The sequence below is a fragment of the Blastomyces dermatitidis genome (genome assembly GCF_000003525.1).
Source record: "Blastomyces dermatitidis ER-3 genomic scaffold supercont1.9, whole genome shotgun sequence".
In the NCBI taxonomy this organism is placed as follows: domain Eukaryota; kingdom Fungi; phylum Ascomycota; class Eurotiomycetes; order Onygenales; family Ajellomycetaceae; genus Blastomyces; species Blastomyces dermatitidis.
In genome coordinates, this window is record NW_025544782.1 from 1,110,630 (window position 1) to 1,130,118 (window position 19,489).

General features: G+C 34.8%; 4 protein-coding genes across 4 annotated transcripts; 3 read left to right on the top strand and 1 right to left on the bottom strand.

Annotated features, from left to right (window-relative positions):
- Nucleotides 1–1,058: 1,058 nt before the first annotated feature.
- On the top strand, nt 1,059–2,170 carry BDCG_07594 (uncharacterized protein; the record flags this gene model as incomplete). Its single annotated transcript, XM_045423382.1, has 3 exons — nt 1,059–1,298; nt 1,388–2,045; nt 2,132–2,170. The coding sequence occupies exons 1-3, from the start codon at nt 1,078–1,080 to the stop codon at nt 2,168–2,170; spliced, it is 918 nt and encodes a 305-aa protein (XP_045278790.1). The 5' UTR covers nt 1,059–1,077.
- Nucleotides 2,171–2,499: 329 nt separating this feature from the next.
- Nucleotides 2,500–3,417, bottom strand: BDCG_07595 (uncharacterized protein; the record flags this gene model as incomplete). The annotated part of the gene is made up of 2 exons (XM_045423383.1): nt 2,921–3,417; nt 2,500–2,836 (listed from the first exon to the last, which is right to left on the bottom strand). Exons 1-2 carry the CDS (start codon nt 3,367–3,369, stop codon nt 2,500–2,502), a joined length of 786 nt encoding a protein of 261 aa, XP_045278791.1. The 5' UTR covers nt 3,370–3,417.
- A 3,802-nt stretch (nt 3,418–7,219) lies between these two features.
- BDCG_07597 (uncharacterized protein) lies at nt 7,220–8,131 on the top strand (the record flags this gene model as incomplete). Its single annotated transcript, XM_045423384.1, has 1 exon — nt 7,220–8,131. The coding sequence occupies one exon, from the start codon at nt 7,220–7,222 to the stop codon at nt 8,129–8,131; it is 912 nt and encodes a 303-aa protein (XP_045278792.1).
- A 293-nt stretch (nt 8,132–8,424) lies between these two features.
- Nucleotides 8,425–8,697, top strand: BDCG_07598 (uncharacterized protein; the record flags this gene model as incomplete). The annotated part of the gene is made up of 1 exon (XM_045423385.1): nt 8,425–8,697. One exon carries the CDS (start codon nt 8,425–8,427, stop codon nt 8,695–8,697), a length of 273 nt encoding a protein of 90 aa, XP_045278793.1.
- Between the last annotated feature and the right edge of the window lie 10,792 nt (nt 8,698–19,489).

Here is a 19,489-nt window from a genome sequence, read left to right on the forward strand (position 1 = left end):
TGAATGTGTTAGTCAGACTGTTTGATTTCACAGTATTCTTGACATCTTTCTTAAATTGAGAGATTGCCTTGTCAACACAGCTATCTGATTTATAAAGATTGAATTCTAATCTTTTACTGAGATTAGAATTTCATGTGACTGTTAATATAATAATAGAATGATTGTTAATATTCTGAGATCAATCTGTAGAGAATCTCTGTTGACAGAGTTTTTCCAGTTATAGTTCAAGTTCTAAGACTCTTTGCTTTCTCTTGTTCATCTCAAGCATTATCTTAAGATGCTTCATCTGTTGATCTGATATTACCTTATCTGAACAGTAGATATCTGAATATTCATTATTCTCATCAAGAGAATCAGTATTAAGCTGTTAAGTAGATTGAAGAGCTGGCCTGACTGTGTCAGAAGCTGTATTCAAACCAGCTTCAAATTAAGAGAGTGTTGCAGAGTGTTCTTCAATGAAGCTTTTAAAGGCTTCAGAAGAATGTTCACTGGCAGAGTATAAGTGTGAAGAATCATCATCATCATCAACTGCAACTGATTCAGTGAAAAGAATGTGAGATTGTGAACATGTATATGAGTGAGATTATATTGAATCCACTATCTTGATATTCATTTATTGAATCCTTGTCAATATTGTTCTCTTTTTCTTGCTTTTTTGCAAATGTGATGTGTTTTCTGCAAGCCTCTTTTTTTTTAAGTGAGCAGTAGTATTATTGATTATCAAGATCTCAAACACATCAATACTGATAGAATAAGACAATTTTAACTCCTGATGAGTGTATCGAATGAAGCAGTAGTTCAAATAGATTATATTGACAAGGAATCCTGAATTGGCAGCAATTTTTGCGCAAAATGGGTCTCATAACCTGTGGAAGGTGTAAAGCTTGTATGATTGAAAGGTTGCTAGCTTTGTGAGAAGTTATATGGTGGAAGGATTAGTAAGCCAGATCACGTGACCTGACATATTCCTATTTGGGTCTAGTTCTAGTAGTACGCGGGCCCCCAATTATTGTGCAGGGCCTCGCGCTGTTTGGTTTTCTCGACCGTGGAATTGCTCATGAGCCAGGTCGCGATACAATGACAATGTCGAGGAAACAACGAAAAGCGAATATTTTCTTCTATGCTGCCTTTAATCTGGCTGAGCTTATTGAGCTGGCTCAACGACTGCGCAATGTGACATGCTCGTGTGATTCCACGCAAAAACCATTCAGTGGAAGTTTTAACTGGGCTGTCGTCCTCACTTTTGTGGACGGAGTTGAGTGGCTGTTTCGAGCGCCTCGGACAAGTTACGGCCTTGAGTATGCTGTTACTCAAGCTACTTAACGGCAACCGACCGGTGGAATGATTTTGTGACTCTTGACTCTAAGATTGAAAACAGCCGGAACAGGTTAGATTATTATGTTGCTGGATTGCGCCTTGAGGAAATGATACCGAGCCTTGTTAATGACTTGGAAACGAGATGTGGTGAACCCGGCGGCTTTCCTTTACACCACCCCGATCTCAGTCTGAACAACATTTTCATTGACGATCATTGCAACATAACATGTATTATTGACTGGGCATTCTCATTTTTTGCGCCATCAACAATACTTCTCTCCACACCCGGCCTACCACACCCAAGGGACGAGTGCAAACCTTCGCTAACATGCGCATTCAGGTCTGGGTTCATCAATAATGGCGTGACAACTTGCTCTGATGCCTGGAAAAAGACTAGAATGGCTTGGCTTTTTATGCGGCTGGTCAGTCTTGACGGCTTGCAAGACTATCACTATTTTACAGAGCTTTACTTGTTGATCAACAAACAGCCTGCTGAAGAGCTGTTTACAAAATTTCAGCAACAATACGCGAAACATGAGGTTATGAACATGCACTGGATCCTTTCCGCGGACGACCAGTCACCAAGTGAGATCAAGCAAAGTGAAAAAGTCTATTTTGTGAATGTGGGCGCTGAGCGGCATGCTCTAGCTCTCAAGATTAGACTAGTATCGATGTTGAACAGGTCATTTGTTGCTGACAGACAGCTTTGGCATTGGATTGAAGAGGTGGTAAGTGAGCAAGAGAAAGAAAGCCTTCAAGAAGGATAGATTGCTCATGAAATTGTGTTACCATGAGCTATATATTATTTCAATAGGAAAAAACCACAGAGTCTTATCAGCATACACTTGAGTGACCTTCAGCCATGAACAATCTGCCCACAGGAACCTCAAGGTAAAAAAAAAGAACAGATTCGCTCCAAAGCCAAAATAATCCTTATACTCCAACTAAAAGCAGAGGTGACCAGATAAAAGTATAAGATCCAGAAAGCAAATGTCAGGTGTCCAGGTAGTAAAGGCTGCAATGAGTCCCGCGTCCATGCACTCACAACAACTAGCCTATCAACAGGATGTAGCAATTAAGACAGAGCTTCTACCACATACACAGATCTTAGATCTTAGCATCCGAATCAACCTACCGAGCTACCACAAGGACAGAGACATTTTTCACTACAACATTCTACCGCTATTTCCTCCGGGTTTCCATGATATTTGTCACCTCCCTGCGCTTGAAGAATTCAAGGTAGAGTCGTGAGCACTCCTTGCCGGTACCCCCATCCTTCTGCCATGCTATATTGGCTTCTGCACGGATCTCCGCAGCACAATCCTTATAACGGCCGTCCCGATAGCAATCGTCCATTGCCACTACCTCCAAACCAGCCTCTTTCACCATGCTCTTTGCAAACTTGCGTGCCTCCTTGAAGCTTCTTCCATCGCCAATTAGCAGGTGCAACTCATCAGGATCTGTTCCATCAAAGGGAAGCGCGTCAAGACAGGCGAATTCGCGATGCTCGTGGTCCACGCTAAAGATGATCATGGCCCCAGGAGAGAGATACTGCGCTAGATGGTGGAGAAACTGCTTCAGTTTGGCTAGCGCAACCACCTACATCACCCACAGTAGAAGGATCCGATCAAATGTCTTGAATTCCAAACTCTGAAGGCGAGGAAATTGCTTGAGGTCATGCATATCTCCTTTTAGGAACTGGATGTTCTGCAATCCCCGGAGGGTGGCGGTGATGGATGCTTGACGAAGACATCCTCCACTTGCATCAATAGCAACAACACAGCCTTCGGGTCCGACTTGAGAGGCGGCCTGCGCGGTCACCCACCCTGCACCACAGCCGAGCTCCAGAACTTTCTGACCTGGCTGAATGTCGGCAAATTTTATAAAGGGACAGATGTCACCGGCGTGATGCTGAAAGCTCTGTTGGTAAAACGGCGCAATTGCATCGTACTCTTTCTTTGCTGTATCATAGTTCTGCGCAGTATTCTTGACAATTCGCTCGCGTTCCTTCTTCTGCTCTGCTTCGTAGTGTTCAGCCACGGTCGGAGGCATGGTGGCCTGCTGATACGGTTAGAACAGCACATGAAGATCCTATTCCTGGGACACTGCTTAGAAAGTGGGATAGATACTTACCAGAAAGTTTTGAGCCCTGGTAAGATAGACTGGACGAGGACAAGGAGGAGAGGGAGAGTAGGCGAGACAGCGATCAAGTAGTGGAAGAGGAAGAGTGCAAGCAAGAGGAGGTGTACGCGTTGTAACAACACAATCGAAATTGAAATATCTTCACTTCACTCTAGCAACACACAATAATCTAGCGAGATCAACAACCGACTTTCTGGCATTTCGGCCCCAAATAATCGGGATAAGAGCAATGTGGACAATGAGCCAGTCGATTCAGAGAGCATTGGAAGGGATTAGCAGCTGCTTCACATACAGAGGCCACATTCGAGTGGATCAAGCCACCCAGTTTTGGCGATACCGGGGCCTTATTGGATATGAGGTGGCAAAAGGGCTGAGATGCTGCATAATAAACAATGGGAAGAATCCCTAAGTTGTGTTCTAGTGCTGGCGCACATCGGGGTTAGACCTATAACCGGACTAACCTCATCATTTTATATGTAAATAAGACGAGGACGCTTTGACGTGCCCATCTGATCAGAAGACCTTTTCAAGGGCTTAATCCGCTTTTCTGATGGTCGGTGGTCTGCGTGAGATTTGTGGAGGTCAATTATCAAGACCCGGCGCAACTCATTGTTCCATAACATATCCTCACGCCGTAAATCATCGTGCACGACACCCAGCTTGCGGATTTTTTTTATTGATCTGGAAATCTCATTTCTCAGCATCGAGCTTTGCTCAACTCTTTATAAACTTTCTCCTCCCCAACCCATCAGAAGCATATGACGGATCTCCCCAGCGCCGTGCAGAAAATATATCCATTTCAGGTCAATTGCTCCTAAAAATACAGGAACGGCGGAGCCTTGTGCTTTCTGAAGAACCCGATATATATCTGCTTCGCGTGAGACCTCCTTCCATGAGATAGAAGAGTGTTTCCCCGAGAGGACGGAATCGGCCCTGCGCCAGTGGCAGTCGACGCTTCGACGAACGAAGAAATAGACGCGTTTAGCAGAACCCGCCGCCGCTGACATCCGCGTTAGCAGTAATTAAAACTGATTGCGAAGCCATTAGGCAATAATTAATTCTGCCTCAAAAGTGCCAGTTGCCTTCATTCTTACGCAAGAAATCTGAATCCGCCAGTACCTTTCCGTGAACTCATGATAAGCACTTTCATGATATCCAACTCTAGATATAGAACATCGTATCCTTCAGGTTTAGGTGGATCTGCACAATATCATCGGCACTAGGCTGCGCCGGCTCCGAACAATGATATGCGTTCACACTTGTTTGGACTGTCTTGGACAGAGCGTGTTGGTGAGAACTGGGGTATATAATCATTGCAAAGATAAACGGGCACTTCGCCTCACTGTGATGTCATTCATGGGAAAGCAGAGACACTCTTTGAACGGACATTAAGAAGTGGAAAATTGATCCATATAAATAGAGCGGCGCGCTCGGCCACCCCATTATTGTAACTTCTAGGAGCCCGCACGGCCCTGAAAGTATCGCGGAACTGCATTGTGGTGGTGTCTGCTTTACAGTTAAGCATGTCAATCATTGCTCCGCACTGTGACACTCTAGCAAGCCAATTACAATTCAATGGAGAGGGTGCGTCCCGTTTGATCGGATATGAGCCAAGAAGCTAAGCCCCGCTCAGTCATGCGGTTCGGCGGCGGCAGAGAGTTGGCATGCGGTGTGGGTTAAAACCAGCCTGGCATCCTTGGAGAGACGAAAGTGGCTGGCGACCTCTCCTAGAAGTGTTTCTGCCTGCTCGAAGTCCCAACTGAAAGCAATGTCTCTACCCTACCCTTGTTCCAGGCTCTTGTCTTAAACGATGCGGAGGTTAGAAAGGATCTCTGGCACTACAAAGGCTCGGAAATTGACTTTGTCAAGTTGCTTCGCTCGGTTTCCAATCTGCAGACGCAACTTGAAGTCCAAAACCGCCTGATGTTCCACCGAGAGACTGCTGCGAGAATATCCAAGCAATAAAGCACTCCCGGATCAGCAGGCTACAAGAATCAAACATTTTCTTTGATTCGTGTTTGAGGCGATGTGATACAAGCAGAAGATCACAGCTCCACACCCTCGACTGCTCATCACTGAAACTTTGTAGGCTTTCATACACCATCCATGAAATAGTCGAATTGTCCTCTCAGGCCTTTGAATTCCTCGTTGGGAATGCCAAAGATTTTGTGAACCAGCGCGGCCTGGAGTTACTTCTTTGCAGGGACAACATTAATAAGGTGGTGCTCGGCGACTTCAACCCGGAGAATGAGGATGAATTTGAGAAGTTCCTGACAAGTTTGTCATCTATTCACCTGAATACCGTTGGCTACAAAACTAAAGAATGAAAAAGCATATATAGAACTATGCCTTGCTCAGTGAAAAATGTGTGACACCTTCCAGTCATCAAGTCACAAGAGAGCTGGCTGCTGATGTTCAGCAGCAAGAAATTGAGATTCTGTGACCACTCAAGCGCGCCCGCGCAGAGGAGAGATTTGTCAAGAATGAAGAGATAAGACATGAGAGACTCATTGCATTATGTACAGTGAAAATTACTGACAACTTAGTAGAAATTCAATATATGTATTCAAACAGTTCTAGAAGTCACATTTCACTCTTGAGTGACTTTCTCTCAGATGCAGTCTGCACCAGCTGTCAGTGAGATATGGAAAGAAGTTTAGATGAGCTCACAACTGATTGTCTTACTACTCTGTCTAAAGATTCAATACAAGATATATTCATCACTTTATGAGTTGGCCAGGAGGCGGGACTTTGAATAAATGATATCTTCAAGCTTGTTCTGAAGTGGTGATTCTTACTCACTCATGAAGGACTCTAAATTGATATCTCTTTGAGACACGACTGGTGCTGTACTCTGATTTCTTATCCCACTTTCAAAGTAGTTTCTCCGGGGTGTTCAGGTCAAAGACAGTAATTAACATGTCTCTATCTATTACTCAGGTATCTTTCTCAGTGATGGGAAATAAGTGACTTGACAGATATTCTTTGCTTCCGCTCAATGCAAGCTTGTCACACTATTATACAGCTTCATTAGTTTTGATAGAAAGAACAGATCTTTTTTTTTCAACACTCACTTTGGAATCTGAATGTGCGGACATATCCTGATGATCTCATGAGTTGTCAGCAACTGGAAAACAAGCTAACCTCCATTAGATACATATGTCTTAAATAAGGCCTATTTTCTGAGTATGGCATACACAGATGCTCAGCAGGGTGCTCCGATGACAGCAAGAGTAGTCAAGGAGTAAAGGCCTAACTTCATATTTTTGTCTGTAAGTGCACAAACAGCACAAATTATATTGACAAATGCTGCTTAGGATACCTTGGTGTTTCTGGTTGCTGCCAGATAGCCAATTTATTTCATGTTGGCTTGGAATTCTTCATTCGAATATTTTTGAAAAGCCCCGCCATGCGAGAGCAGTCGCGCGTGAGGGGCTCATGACGTCGTAGCCGTTGGGCAGCATTGACTGCCACCGTTTTGGGCTGACAATAGGGGTTATTACTCAAATTTTATTAGGCACCATACCCAGCTCAATAAAGTGCTGTCCCCACCCTGGTCACGATCTCACTTGATTTTTACGTTACTGTCCGGGCCGCATCCATCCGACACTCTAATTCAAGCTCAACCGAAGCTCTCGACTTGTTATCACACCGTGTACTTTATCTTTGCGTGAGAATCTTGCTCTTTTCCTCATTCTCCACAAATTGACCCCGTCACCCGACTTCCTTTCATTCCAACTAGCGATATTTTTCCCTGGTCATGGTTGAGCCCGTTAGGGAATCCGTGAAGCAGGTGGATCCGTCCAGATGGCTTATTGGCAGCCTCATGCTTCGTCGCTCGAGCTTCGCTTCTGACACTGTCACCTGGAAAGATGATGGCGACAATTCGAATTACACGCTCATGGACGCGCCTACTCCCCGACCACCTACAACCCCTTTGCCACTGAACGATCCCCATCTTGCCCTGGTATACGATGCTGGCGATAGCTCCGCAGTATGGTCCATCGGGCATAACGCGTTCTGCAAAGTCAAATTGATCGTTCGGGGTACAACTCCTGAAGTCGCCACGTTGGAGTTTCTTCACAGTCAGCGAACAAGAGGATTTGAGGTTCCAAAAATTTTACACTATGTCGAATGCGGCGATCGGTACTACCTGTTTATCAGCAAAATACCCGGTCGGACTCTGATGCAGGCATGGCCTAATCTTAATGCGTATTGGAGAGAGTACTATGTGAAAGCTATCATGGAAATCTGCAAGAATCTTGCAGATTGGAAAGGACACATGCTTGCTGGCGTTGACGGTAAATCCGTTCCTGAGCAATACCTCATTAAGGATGGAGCGGCCAAAGACTACAGCCCCATGAATCTACAGAAAGCATGCGAGGAGATAGGCATGGACTGTTCGAACTTCGTATTTTACCACGCCGATCTTGGTCCAGGGAATATCATCGTCGAAAATGACCCAAAATCCGGGGCAATTGGCATCATTGATTGGGAAACAGCGGGTTATTTCCCTCGAGGTTGGGTAAGAACTAAGTTTCGAATCTCCTCTGGAATGAACCTTGGCGCCGATGTCACTGAGCCTACCTCATGGAGATCTAAAGTCCAAAAATTACTCGGGGACCAAGGATTTGAAGATTACTCTAACGCGTGGCAGCTATGGTGGTATTAAAGCTGGATCTACGTGTACGGGAGCGTATTGAGTGTTAGGTGAAATAGATTCTTTGGTCTGCTCTTTTATAACAAATGTTGACATCTCCTTGTAAGCGCCTTGACGAAATAGTCCCCCATCCACCACAGACTCATCCACGGCGTTCGATGCTATTCTTCTATAAGTGAAGAATAGTCAGTAACAGTCAAAATTCCCAGCCCAGTGGAACTTCTACCTTGCGTCGCATTTTGCCCTTAAATTACTTGAGGAAGCGGGCGGTTGCATTTGGTTCCATCCTTTTTCGTTCCTTGGCAATGGGTGCTACCCGTGATGTTGTTGTACCCACACGCCGGACAGTTAACCGAATTAACAAGCTCGATGAACATGATGGCCGCCATGTTGGAAAACTTTCGTCGTATGCGACTGTATGCTGGATCCTAGATGGTCAAAAAGCCGCTGTCAAGGGAATCGAGGGCTTTGGCTTACGCAAGATTTCTGTACCAGAAGGATCTAGGTCAGAAGGTAAGCTCAGGCGCTTGAAGGAGATCTTGAACCATGAGCTCTTTGAAAGGGATTATCATCAGTGAAGTTTGTTCCCCTTGTTATGTTTTCGATCTCACCCACACCACTTAAACTCATTTACAAAGCAGCTTCATTCTCTAAACAATGCACTCTGTTTGCATGATCCCTTGTCTGCCTCATTAGTGTTGTCATGTGCATGATTCTACCAATTGATCTCAGCCGAATCCAATCAGCATACATAATTGTTGCGTGGTCGAGATTCGCGCACTTCTAGACTAGCCAATTGTCAAGTGCCATGTAAACTCCACCTGGAGGGGAAGCAACGTGGCGGTTAAATTTAGTGTCCAGAAGCTAGCTGCCTCTGAGGATTCAACCTGTCCCTGCCCATCAGGCATACCAACAAGCTTCCTGAGGGAATTTAAGCTGTTATACACAGGAAATTGAATATGATCCTGGTCTAGCGGATTCCACTGCCTATGAGACCCCTGTACCTACCCACCGCGGGGTTTCCATGTGCTTCTGATTGGCGCGACCGGGAAGGTGTGGATGCTGAACCCCAGATTATGGACGGAACGGGCCGGAAGGCAACTTCCCGCGGATGACGTTTTTTCCTTCAGTCATGTCTGGCACAGATCGCGGGAACTCTCGGAGCCTGGGCAGAATCCTCAGACAAACAGAGGATCGCCCATGGCCAATCAGGGAGTCATCTCGTTAACCAATCAGCAGCTGCCAAAGTCCGGTCCGGTCGGTCCTATCCGGTCTGCTGGGCTTTACTTGCAGGAAGCAGAAAACTTGACCTCGCTAAGTGCGCCACTTGACCTCGTTATGTAAGCTGACCTCGCAAATGTGGCCTGTGTAGACTGACCGTGTGACCGTGTCTGGGACCAGGACCTAGACTGGCCGCCGGGACCATGAATTTCACATTTGATCCCATTTGGTCTGGTCTCATACATTTCTTGGCGTGAGTTCCACCAGGACTAAGCCTCAAAAAAATCTGAAAATGAATCATTTCTGAGAGAAATGATGTGAAAAATGATCAGATTTAATTCAAGAACAGTGAAATAAGAGTAATTTTTTAGAATAAACTATGAAAAATAATCATTCTTTCAAAATCAGAATAAGACTGAAACTGAAGATTAAAATCAGTCTTATTCAGTTCATTCAGTGATTACTTATATAATCAGAATTTAGTAATAATTATTAATAATATTTATAAAATAACTAAATACATTCTTGTATAAGTTTATTCTTTACTTTCTTATGAAAACTATACTTCTCTGATATACTGTAATCAGAGATATTAAACTATCTGATAATTTTATATTTTATAATTATAAGTTTTTTAATTATTTCTTCTTATAATTATTCTCAGTAATAGTGATAAATATTTTAACTTAAGTTAAACTTTCACTTTATTCTCATCTCTGTTAATAAAATTATCAGAATATTATATACTATCAGTATAATAGTTAAATATATACTCTTAATAATTTTTTATAACTCTAGAATTGATTTAATATATAAATTTATCAGATTATTTTAAAAATAGCAGTTAAATTCAGTTTTATAAGTATATAGTTTTATCTGATTTTCAGTTATAATTAATATATATAAGTTCTATTTCAAAGTTAGTATTATAGTTCTATATAATATAAAGTATTATCAAAGATTATTACTTACTAGAGAATTATATTTCACTATCTTTATATTTTAAATATCTGCTTATTCAAATCTCTGATAGTTAATATTATAGTAATCTTAGATTAATTTAATATATAAGTCTCATTTCTTCTCTATTCAATCTTGAGAAGTGTAGATATTAATTTAATAAAAGAAATCTAGTAAAGCTGCTATAATATAGTACTCTGTAAAAGATTATTTTATTTTATTATAATAATATACTAGTTTATTTCTTACAGTAATAATAGTCTATACTATAGTATTATTTCAGACTGAATTTCTTTTTAAATAATTTAACTACTTTTTAAAATAAGTAAATAAACTGTTATATATTTATCAGACTGACTGCAGTATTAATATATAAGTGATTAAAACTGTCTTTATTATCTTATAAAACTGAAACAGTAAATCAATTATATATTTTAACTAAGTTTACTTTATATTAAAAAGTTTTAATATCTGAATCTTTTTCTAATCAGAGTATTACACTTAATAATTAATTATCTAATATAATTGAAGAGTTTGAATAGTTATCTTATATATTAAACTTTATTATATTCTAATATTCTGTATTATATTCAGTGATATAACTAATTTATTTATTTATTAAATATTATGAAATTATTATTATTATTTAGAAGAGATATAAATTATATTAGTAATATTTTAAATCTATAATATTTAAATTATTAGTTAATCTATTTAAAATTAATAGTAGTATTATTAAAAAGTGTTATTAAAAAGTAATATTAAAAAGTGTTATTAAAAAATATTATCTTTTATAAAGTGAATATAAAAGTTACTTAAGTAATTACTTTCATTTCATTCTCATCTTAAGAATTAGTCATCTTATTATTCTTCATCTCAATATTAAGATTCTTTATTAGTATTTATATTACAAGTTAAATTATATAAGTAATACAGAGAATATAACCTTATTTATTATTTTAGAAATACAAAGTCAATTTTTACTTTAAGCTCTTTATTATAGTATAGTTATTTACAGTATTATCAGTTATAATTATAAGAAGACTGAGACTAATATCTTAATAGTTATTTTTAATCACAGTTATTAATATCTCTATTATATAATTCTCAGTATAACTATTAATTAATAATTTAAATTTAATTAATATCTCTTAATAAGTTCAGTTCTTATCAATATAATAATATATAACTTTTATAAATATAAGATTATTTATACTAGTTTATATATTTACTGTGAGAGATACTTTTTAATAATTCTTCAACTCTGATTTTAGATATTATATATTAACTTTATAGTATATCTTAAGATTGAACTGAAGACAGAATTGATATGAAATATAAAGATTTAAATTAAGTATTTAAAGAAGTGTTCAGAATTCAGAGTTTTTAATTAATTAAAGAGAAAGATTCAGAGATATATATATATAAAATAATTATTCATAGAAGTTATCAGATAAGAGTTATGAAATCAGAGTACTGATACAGAGTTATTTTTACATGATTTTCTTCAAATTAAAAAGTTAGTATTATTAAAAATTATTATCTGATAGAGTAACTTATCAGCTCAGTAGTAATTTTTTAATTATTTTTCTTTTATTATCTGTATTCTAATAACTTCAGATATTGAGAAATTTCTTCAGAGTTATAATCAGTTTATAATGAATATTTCTAAATAAAGTTACAGTAATTATAGCAGAGAGATAACTCTTCAGTAATCTATAATATAATCTATTAATAATTATTTCATAGTTCATCTCAATATTTGTATTAAGTTTTTCATAAATTTTGTAATCTGAAATCAGATGTGAAGAATGAAGTGATTATTTATTATAATTAAAAGAGAGTATTCTGTGTTAAATTGTAAATAATATAGACTTTGTAATTCACAGTGATTTCTTAAAGAGTTTGTGAATCTTTAATAGAAGTAAAAGAAGTAGAAGAAGTGAATTCAGAAGATATAATAATAATTTAAAAAAGATAATAATTTATTTTCAATAACTAATCACTGATATGTGTAAGAAGAATTAATATAAGAGAAAATAATTTTATTTCTTAACTTAGTTATAATTTTAGTACTAACTCAGATTGAATATTATTAATATATAAAAGTAAATAAATAATCTTGATTAATCTCTATCATATTTCTTGAAATATATTAATATTATAAAAGAGAGTGTTACTAAATTGTATTATCAGATAATATTATTAAAAATATATTAATATTGTGAATATTAATGTTGAAAAAATATTGATACTTATACATTATAGTAATTTGTGAATCATGATAGTTAAATATATATATATATATATATATTATTTCTGACTTGATTACAACTTGTACAATAATTTTTAAAAACTTAAAATTAATTTCAATTATTAATAATTATGAACTTATAACTAATTAATATAAAAAGAAAAAAACTTTTTCTACTCATTATCTTTCTTCTCTTTCTCATTCTTCTTATTATTTTTTATAATTCACTTCTTATTCTTCTTCTTCTTCTTCTTCTTCTTATCTGAGATAATAATCATCTCAAAATCTCTCTTCACTGCCTTCTCAGAGAAGGATTTCTACTGCTTCTTCTCAGTTAGATTAATCTATATCTCAAAATCCTGCATTTTCTGATCTGCTGTCTTAGGTTTCATCTCAGCAGCTGTCAGCAAGCAGATTGACATACTCAGAGAGCAGAGCTATCTTCTTAATATTCTGAATCATGAAGTGCATTTGAGACTTGAACAAGGCCTTAATTCTCTTCTTCTCTGTCAGCTTCTGCTAATCAATTAGAGAATAGAAGTATTATCAAAAATTATTATCTTTTAATAAATAAAAAACTTATCAGTTTTAACTTCTTTATCTTCTACTTCAACATTTTCTTAATCTTCTTCTACTATTACTTATTTATAGTAATACTCTTCTTCTCTCTCTCTCTCTTTATCTTAATCTCAAATTATTCTCAGAACTTCTTCTGATTTCACTGCTACTATATAAGACTCTTCATTATCTTCTTCTTCAATCTCTCACAGGTAATATCATTTATATTATTTCTATACTTAGTTCAGTCTAAATCTATCAGAAGTATTACTTAAAATTATTATTATTCTACTCTCTTACAGAGTCTCTTTAAGACATTATAATATGTCTTACAATCTATCTTCTCTTACTTGAATGTCTTCTTCTTCTCTCTCTTCAATCTGTAATAGTACTCACATGCCTTGATGATCTGCAGAATCACAGAATATTTAAAGAGAGATAATATAATTGATTTCAGTAAGTATTGAAGAGAGATAAAGACAGAAGAGATGATCAGAAATGATATAATAATAATAATAATAATAATAATAATAATGATAATAATAGTAATAATAGTGATGATAGTAATGATGATGATGATAATAATGATAATAATGAAAGAAGAAGTGTATTGAAATATATTACTGACTTATTAAATATAAAGAGACTCAAAGAAAATATTAACAGCTTTCAGTGATGTACAGAAACAGCTACAGTGTTATATAGTAATATTATCTTCATTTAATATATACACTGTTAATATTCTTTATATACAGTTATTATATAATCCATATCAGAGATACATGTAGAAAACAGATCTTTATTACTAAAATAAATAATTACAGTAATTCTCTATTTTTATATTATAAAGATAAGTTATTCTTATTTCTTTCTTCTCTCTTTTCTCTTCTTCAATCAATCACTAATTTCAAGTTGATATGAAAACTATTAAAACACTCTCAGAAACTCTCAAATTGAAGAGTATAAATTAATTAAATTTTAAATATAGAAGAAATTAAATTATCTTCTACAGATTTAATTACTCATTCTCTTTTAAATAAAATAGCAGTCATGTTTCTTCTTCTTCTCAATTAAATGAAATATGATCTGTGAAAAGCAAGTATTATATTAGATTATAATAATCAACACAGTCTCAGCATGCAGAGCTGTATATACATAGTGTGTACTGAACTGAGAGACTGTGTGAGTTGCAAACTGATAGCAGCATTCTAGAAAGAGCTGTGTGACATGAAAAAGCTGTAACTCTCAGTCATATATACAGAGAATGAATCACTGTAGTAAGTATATATATATTAAAGTAATGCTTTTTAATAATACTCAGTCTCTGATATAATGAAAATAGAGTCTCTCTATGAGATCTGTTTCTATCAGAAGTCAGAGAATCTTATATTTCTCAAGATTATCTTCACATATCTTATCTGTGAAATCAATGAAAGAAATCATTAATTTCAGCATTCTATTCTTGATACTATTTAAGTGATAGCAGAGTTCATTCTGATCACACTTTTTAAGTGTATATTTTCTAATTATTCATATTTATATAGATATATACTGATTATTTATTAGATAATATTAAGATAATAACTCATTACAGCTGTATTACTCTCACTGTAAGAGATATATAATTGATAATAAACATTGTAAAGACTCTGAGAAGTAAGTATTTTAAAAATACTGTAACTCTGTGATCTTGATTTTTTTTTTTTTTTATTTTTTATTTTTTTTTTTTTATTTTTTTCTTTTTCTTTTCTTTTTTTTTTATTTTTCTTTCTCTTTCTATCTCTTTTTTTCTTTCTCTTCTTTTTTTCTTTCTCTTTTTTTTTTTATTGTGATTTTTTCTTATTGTTTTGTTTTTTATTTTTTTATTATTTTTTATATTTTACATTTTTTTTTAATTAAAATGATATTAATTATAATCTGTATTTAGAAAAGTAATGATATTTAGTAATACTCTCTATTAAATTTTCAATAAATGAGCACTATATTATGATATTATGTAAGTGAGAAATGATTTTATAATCTTATTTAATATTATTTTCAATAATGAGATCAGAATGAAAATATAACTAAGAATTTAAATATATTCTTTATCTAAGACTAGATTTTTATTTGAAAAGTGAATCTGAGATCTTTAATATTTAAAATAACAGAATTTGAGATTAATGTAATAAATACAAATCATAATCAGAAGTAATACTTTTAAATAATATAATAACTATAAAGTTTGATTCTGATTTCAGACACGGTCACACGGTCAGTCTATCAGAATCAGAATATTTAATGATTTTATTATTAATTTAATTAATCTCATTACACTATTTTAATATTAAATAGTAGTTTCATACTGTCTTAGTGAGACTTACTATCTACTCTTATCATATTTTTTAAATAAGATTATGATTTTCACTTCTCAATTTAAATTATTTTTATTGCTTTAAATAACTTTAAATCTTATTTAAGTGTTATTAAAAAGTTGTGGTTCGGAAGAATATACAACTGTCAGATAATAACGCGGCTGCTTTCAAACTACTAGCGTACGCGGCTGCTTCCGAACTACTAGTGTACGCGTACGAGTGTAAAGGGGCCATAGCGGCTGCTAATTAAATTAGCATATAATATTACAATATATAAGAAGTCAGTATACATCTGTAATTATACACTGACTTAAGCAATCTTTGAATCATATCTGATAGCATGTCTAAAAACTGGTGAGAAGTACAGACTTCTTCAGAGTGTGATAATTTCATCTATGAAGTGATTTATAGTTATCATATCAGTGTGATTCTAGAACACCTCAAAAGATAGTGTATAAAGAGTGATAAATGAAAAAGCATTTAATTAATACTGCTTCACTTGTTGAGAGAAAACTTCACACTCAGATGAATATCATATATGTGAATAGATAAGATGTGAGAAAAGAAATAAGAGTAATAAATCAGATTCAAAGAAGACTGCTCTTCACTCAAAGAGATAAAAGAAGAAAGTGACTATCACTGAAGTCATATAATAATAACAGAAATTATATAATAATATAGTGATATAATAATATAGTGATAGAATAATATATCAATATAATGACACAGTGATATAATAATAGACATTGTATAATTAATAAGAAATCACTGAAATGAATATCTCTTCTAGTTAATATGAATAACATTCTTCTCTGCTATCTGAACTGAAAGATATGCAGAATCTCTCAGAGAGTTTACTTGAAACAGTAAGAAAAGTAACTGAAACTGCTGAATCAGAATCAAAACTCTGTACATGTACAAGAATTCTAAATAAGATCAAGGCCTTGTGTATGCAGTGATAGACTGAGATGAAAGCTAAATAACAATTAATATTCACTGCAGATCAGACATTTACTATAAAGAGCTTTACTGACACAATTACTATCATTAATAAGAATAGAGAAAACCAGATCTTAGACCTGCAGTAAGAGATTGAACATTTACACAGATAGATAACTATACTGAATCTGAAGATCTCATTATAATTATTCATAATCTCTTCAGAAGTATACACATTATTGAAGACTACTGTGCAGAATGAGAATCTGAGTATGAAATATATTAAGCTGAGAGATCTGCTGAAGTTATTAAGCTTTAATAATAACTGAAAAAATGATGCTGTAATCAGCTGACTAAGTCAGATGCAATTATATTATCAGATTAAATATGAACTCACAGACAGACAGTTAATAGAATTTTAATAAGTCTTAAGATCTGTTATATTTCTATATAAAAAAGCAAAGTCATTATAAATGACTGATGAAAAGATGAATCTCACAGATCTGAAGTGATATTCATTCTTATAAATATGAAATGAGTTTTTCAAATGAATCTTGTATAACTTTGAGAAAGTAAACATATGAGATAAGTATTATGAACACTTTACTGAGTGTAGACAAGTGAACAATGTTATATTATACTTTATATACTTCAGTTTACACTATCTTGTGTTGAATGAAGAGCTTTCAACATCTTTCTATTTACAGATCTTCATTCATGATCTTATATCTGAGTTGAGAGCAGAATGAAAATGCTTAATCTTATAATCAGATATAATGAAAGAAGTATACAACATTCTCATTATATAAGAACAAGTGAGTTAATTGCAACAGAAAATACTGTAATTGAGTATATCTTAGCAGAGAACAGATAATCAGACTTCTATAATATAAGTTATACACTCAGATATGATGAATCTAGATCTGAATGTTATTACTAAAGCACTGAATTCTCTGAAAAAGAGATCTTCTGAGTGAAAATCTTGATATTGTGAGTATCAAGCTTGCTTCAACTGCAGATATTAAAATCATGATACAAAAGATTGCACTCAGCATACACAGTCAAGAGAAGTAAGAGAGTTAAAAAACTAGCAGAATCAGTGAGTTCAGAGACACTTGCTAATATTCTATGAAAAGTCTTCAAAGTGAAAGAGATGTCTGTATTAGATGACTCTCTGAATTCTGTAAATACAAAGAGAAAGCAGACTTCTGACTAAGATACAGATGAGAAAGTGAACACTCATCTCAATGTCTTAAGATCTGAAATGTTAATGTATAAGAGGCACTTGAGTAAGAATTAAAAGATGACTGTAAAAGTGTTAGTAAACACAGAAGCTTCAATATAATATATTGATAATTATATAATTCAAAGATTGAAAGAGATTCACTGAGTGAAGAATCTCTGATGCATAAGATTATCTAATAATCAATATTTGATATCATCTGCAAAAGTAAGAGTTCTCTTGCACTTCAGAGAATGATCTTGTTATATTTGAGTGTAAGAGCTGCAGAACATGAAATACAACCTTATTCTCAGACTTAATTGATTTCAAAGATTCAATTCACAGATTCAATGATGTATATGTCATATACAGTTAACTGATAGAAAGAAAATGATTCATACAATTCTATTAACTGATATGAGAAGAACATTTCACACTTCTGATATAGAAGAATTAAATCTGCTTACATATTAACAAGTAAAGAGAACAATTCACAAGACCTCATCTGAAAGCATTCTGTATGTTATACAGAACCCGGAAGTGAAGAAAATCAAGATAAAAGATATGCAGGAGAATAAGTGTATGAAGAAGCTTCTGAAGAAGTATGAAAAGATCTTTTAAACAGATCTTTCATCAGAATTGCTGCTGGAACAAGGATTTGTATATGAGATTGACACAGAGAATACAAAACTAGTCAACCAGAATGTGTACTCTCTGTCACAAACACATCTCAAAGAACAGAAGTGTCAGATCACAGACCTTCTAGAACATGATCTTATATAACTCTCATTAAGCATATGAGGCTTTTCAGTTCTATTTATGAAAAAGACAGATGAAGAGTGACAGATGTGTATCAATTATCAAGCACTTAACAAGCTTATAATTAAGAATGAATATTCACTGTTACAGATTCAACAACAGTTGAATACAGTCAGAAATATCTGATATCTATTAAAGATTGATCTTCTCTCAGAATACTGACAGATTTATATAGATGAACTGTCAGTTCTGTGAACTGTATTTAATATATAATGAGAGAAGTTTAAATTCCTAGTAATGTTATTCAGTCTGACAAATGTGTCTGTCATCTTTCAAATAATGATGAATACAATTCTTTATAAACAGAATGAAATCTCATGTCTCATATATCTTAATGATATTCTAGTCTTTTCAAACTCATACAATGAATATCTGAAGCATCTTAATGAAGTGCTTACAACTCTGACAGAGCATAAGCTCTATGTTAAATCAATCAAGTGTGTGTTTGAAATAGAAGAGTTGAAGTTTGTGAGACATGTAGTGAGTGATAACTGTATACACCTCATCTCAGAGAAATTGAATATTATAGTGAATTGACTGCAGCTGAGAAATGTACATTATATACAACAGTTTCTTAAGTTGATCTCATACTATCACAGATTCATCAAGGATTTCACATGAATATCTGTATCACTCTCAGATCTCTTAAGAGAAATAAATGCAAATCTGTGAAAGAAGAAGTTTTATTCAATCATCTGAAATATCATGTGTGAAGAGACTTTTCTCACACTGAGAAAATGTGTAATAACATTCTCAGTGCTTATTCAATCAGATTGTAATAAATCTTTCTACATTAAGACAGATACATCTGAATGAGCTATCAGAGGCACTCTTCTACAGATGAGTAAGAACAGCAAGCTGCACTCAGTGATGTACAATGGTAGAAAACTATCAGGCACTGAGCTCAATTACTCAGTGCATGAAAAGGAATTGCTAGCAATCAAGCACACACTAGCATTGTGAAATAGATATATTAACAACAGACATACAACAACAGTGATCATAGATTATAAAAGCCTCATCTATCTATAATCAATGATAAA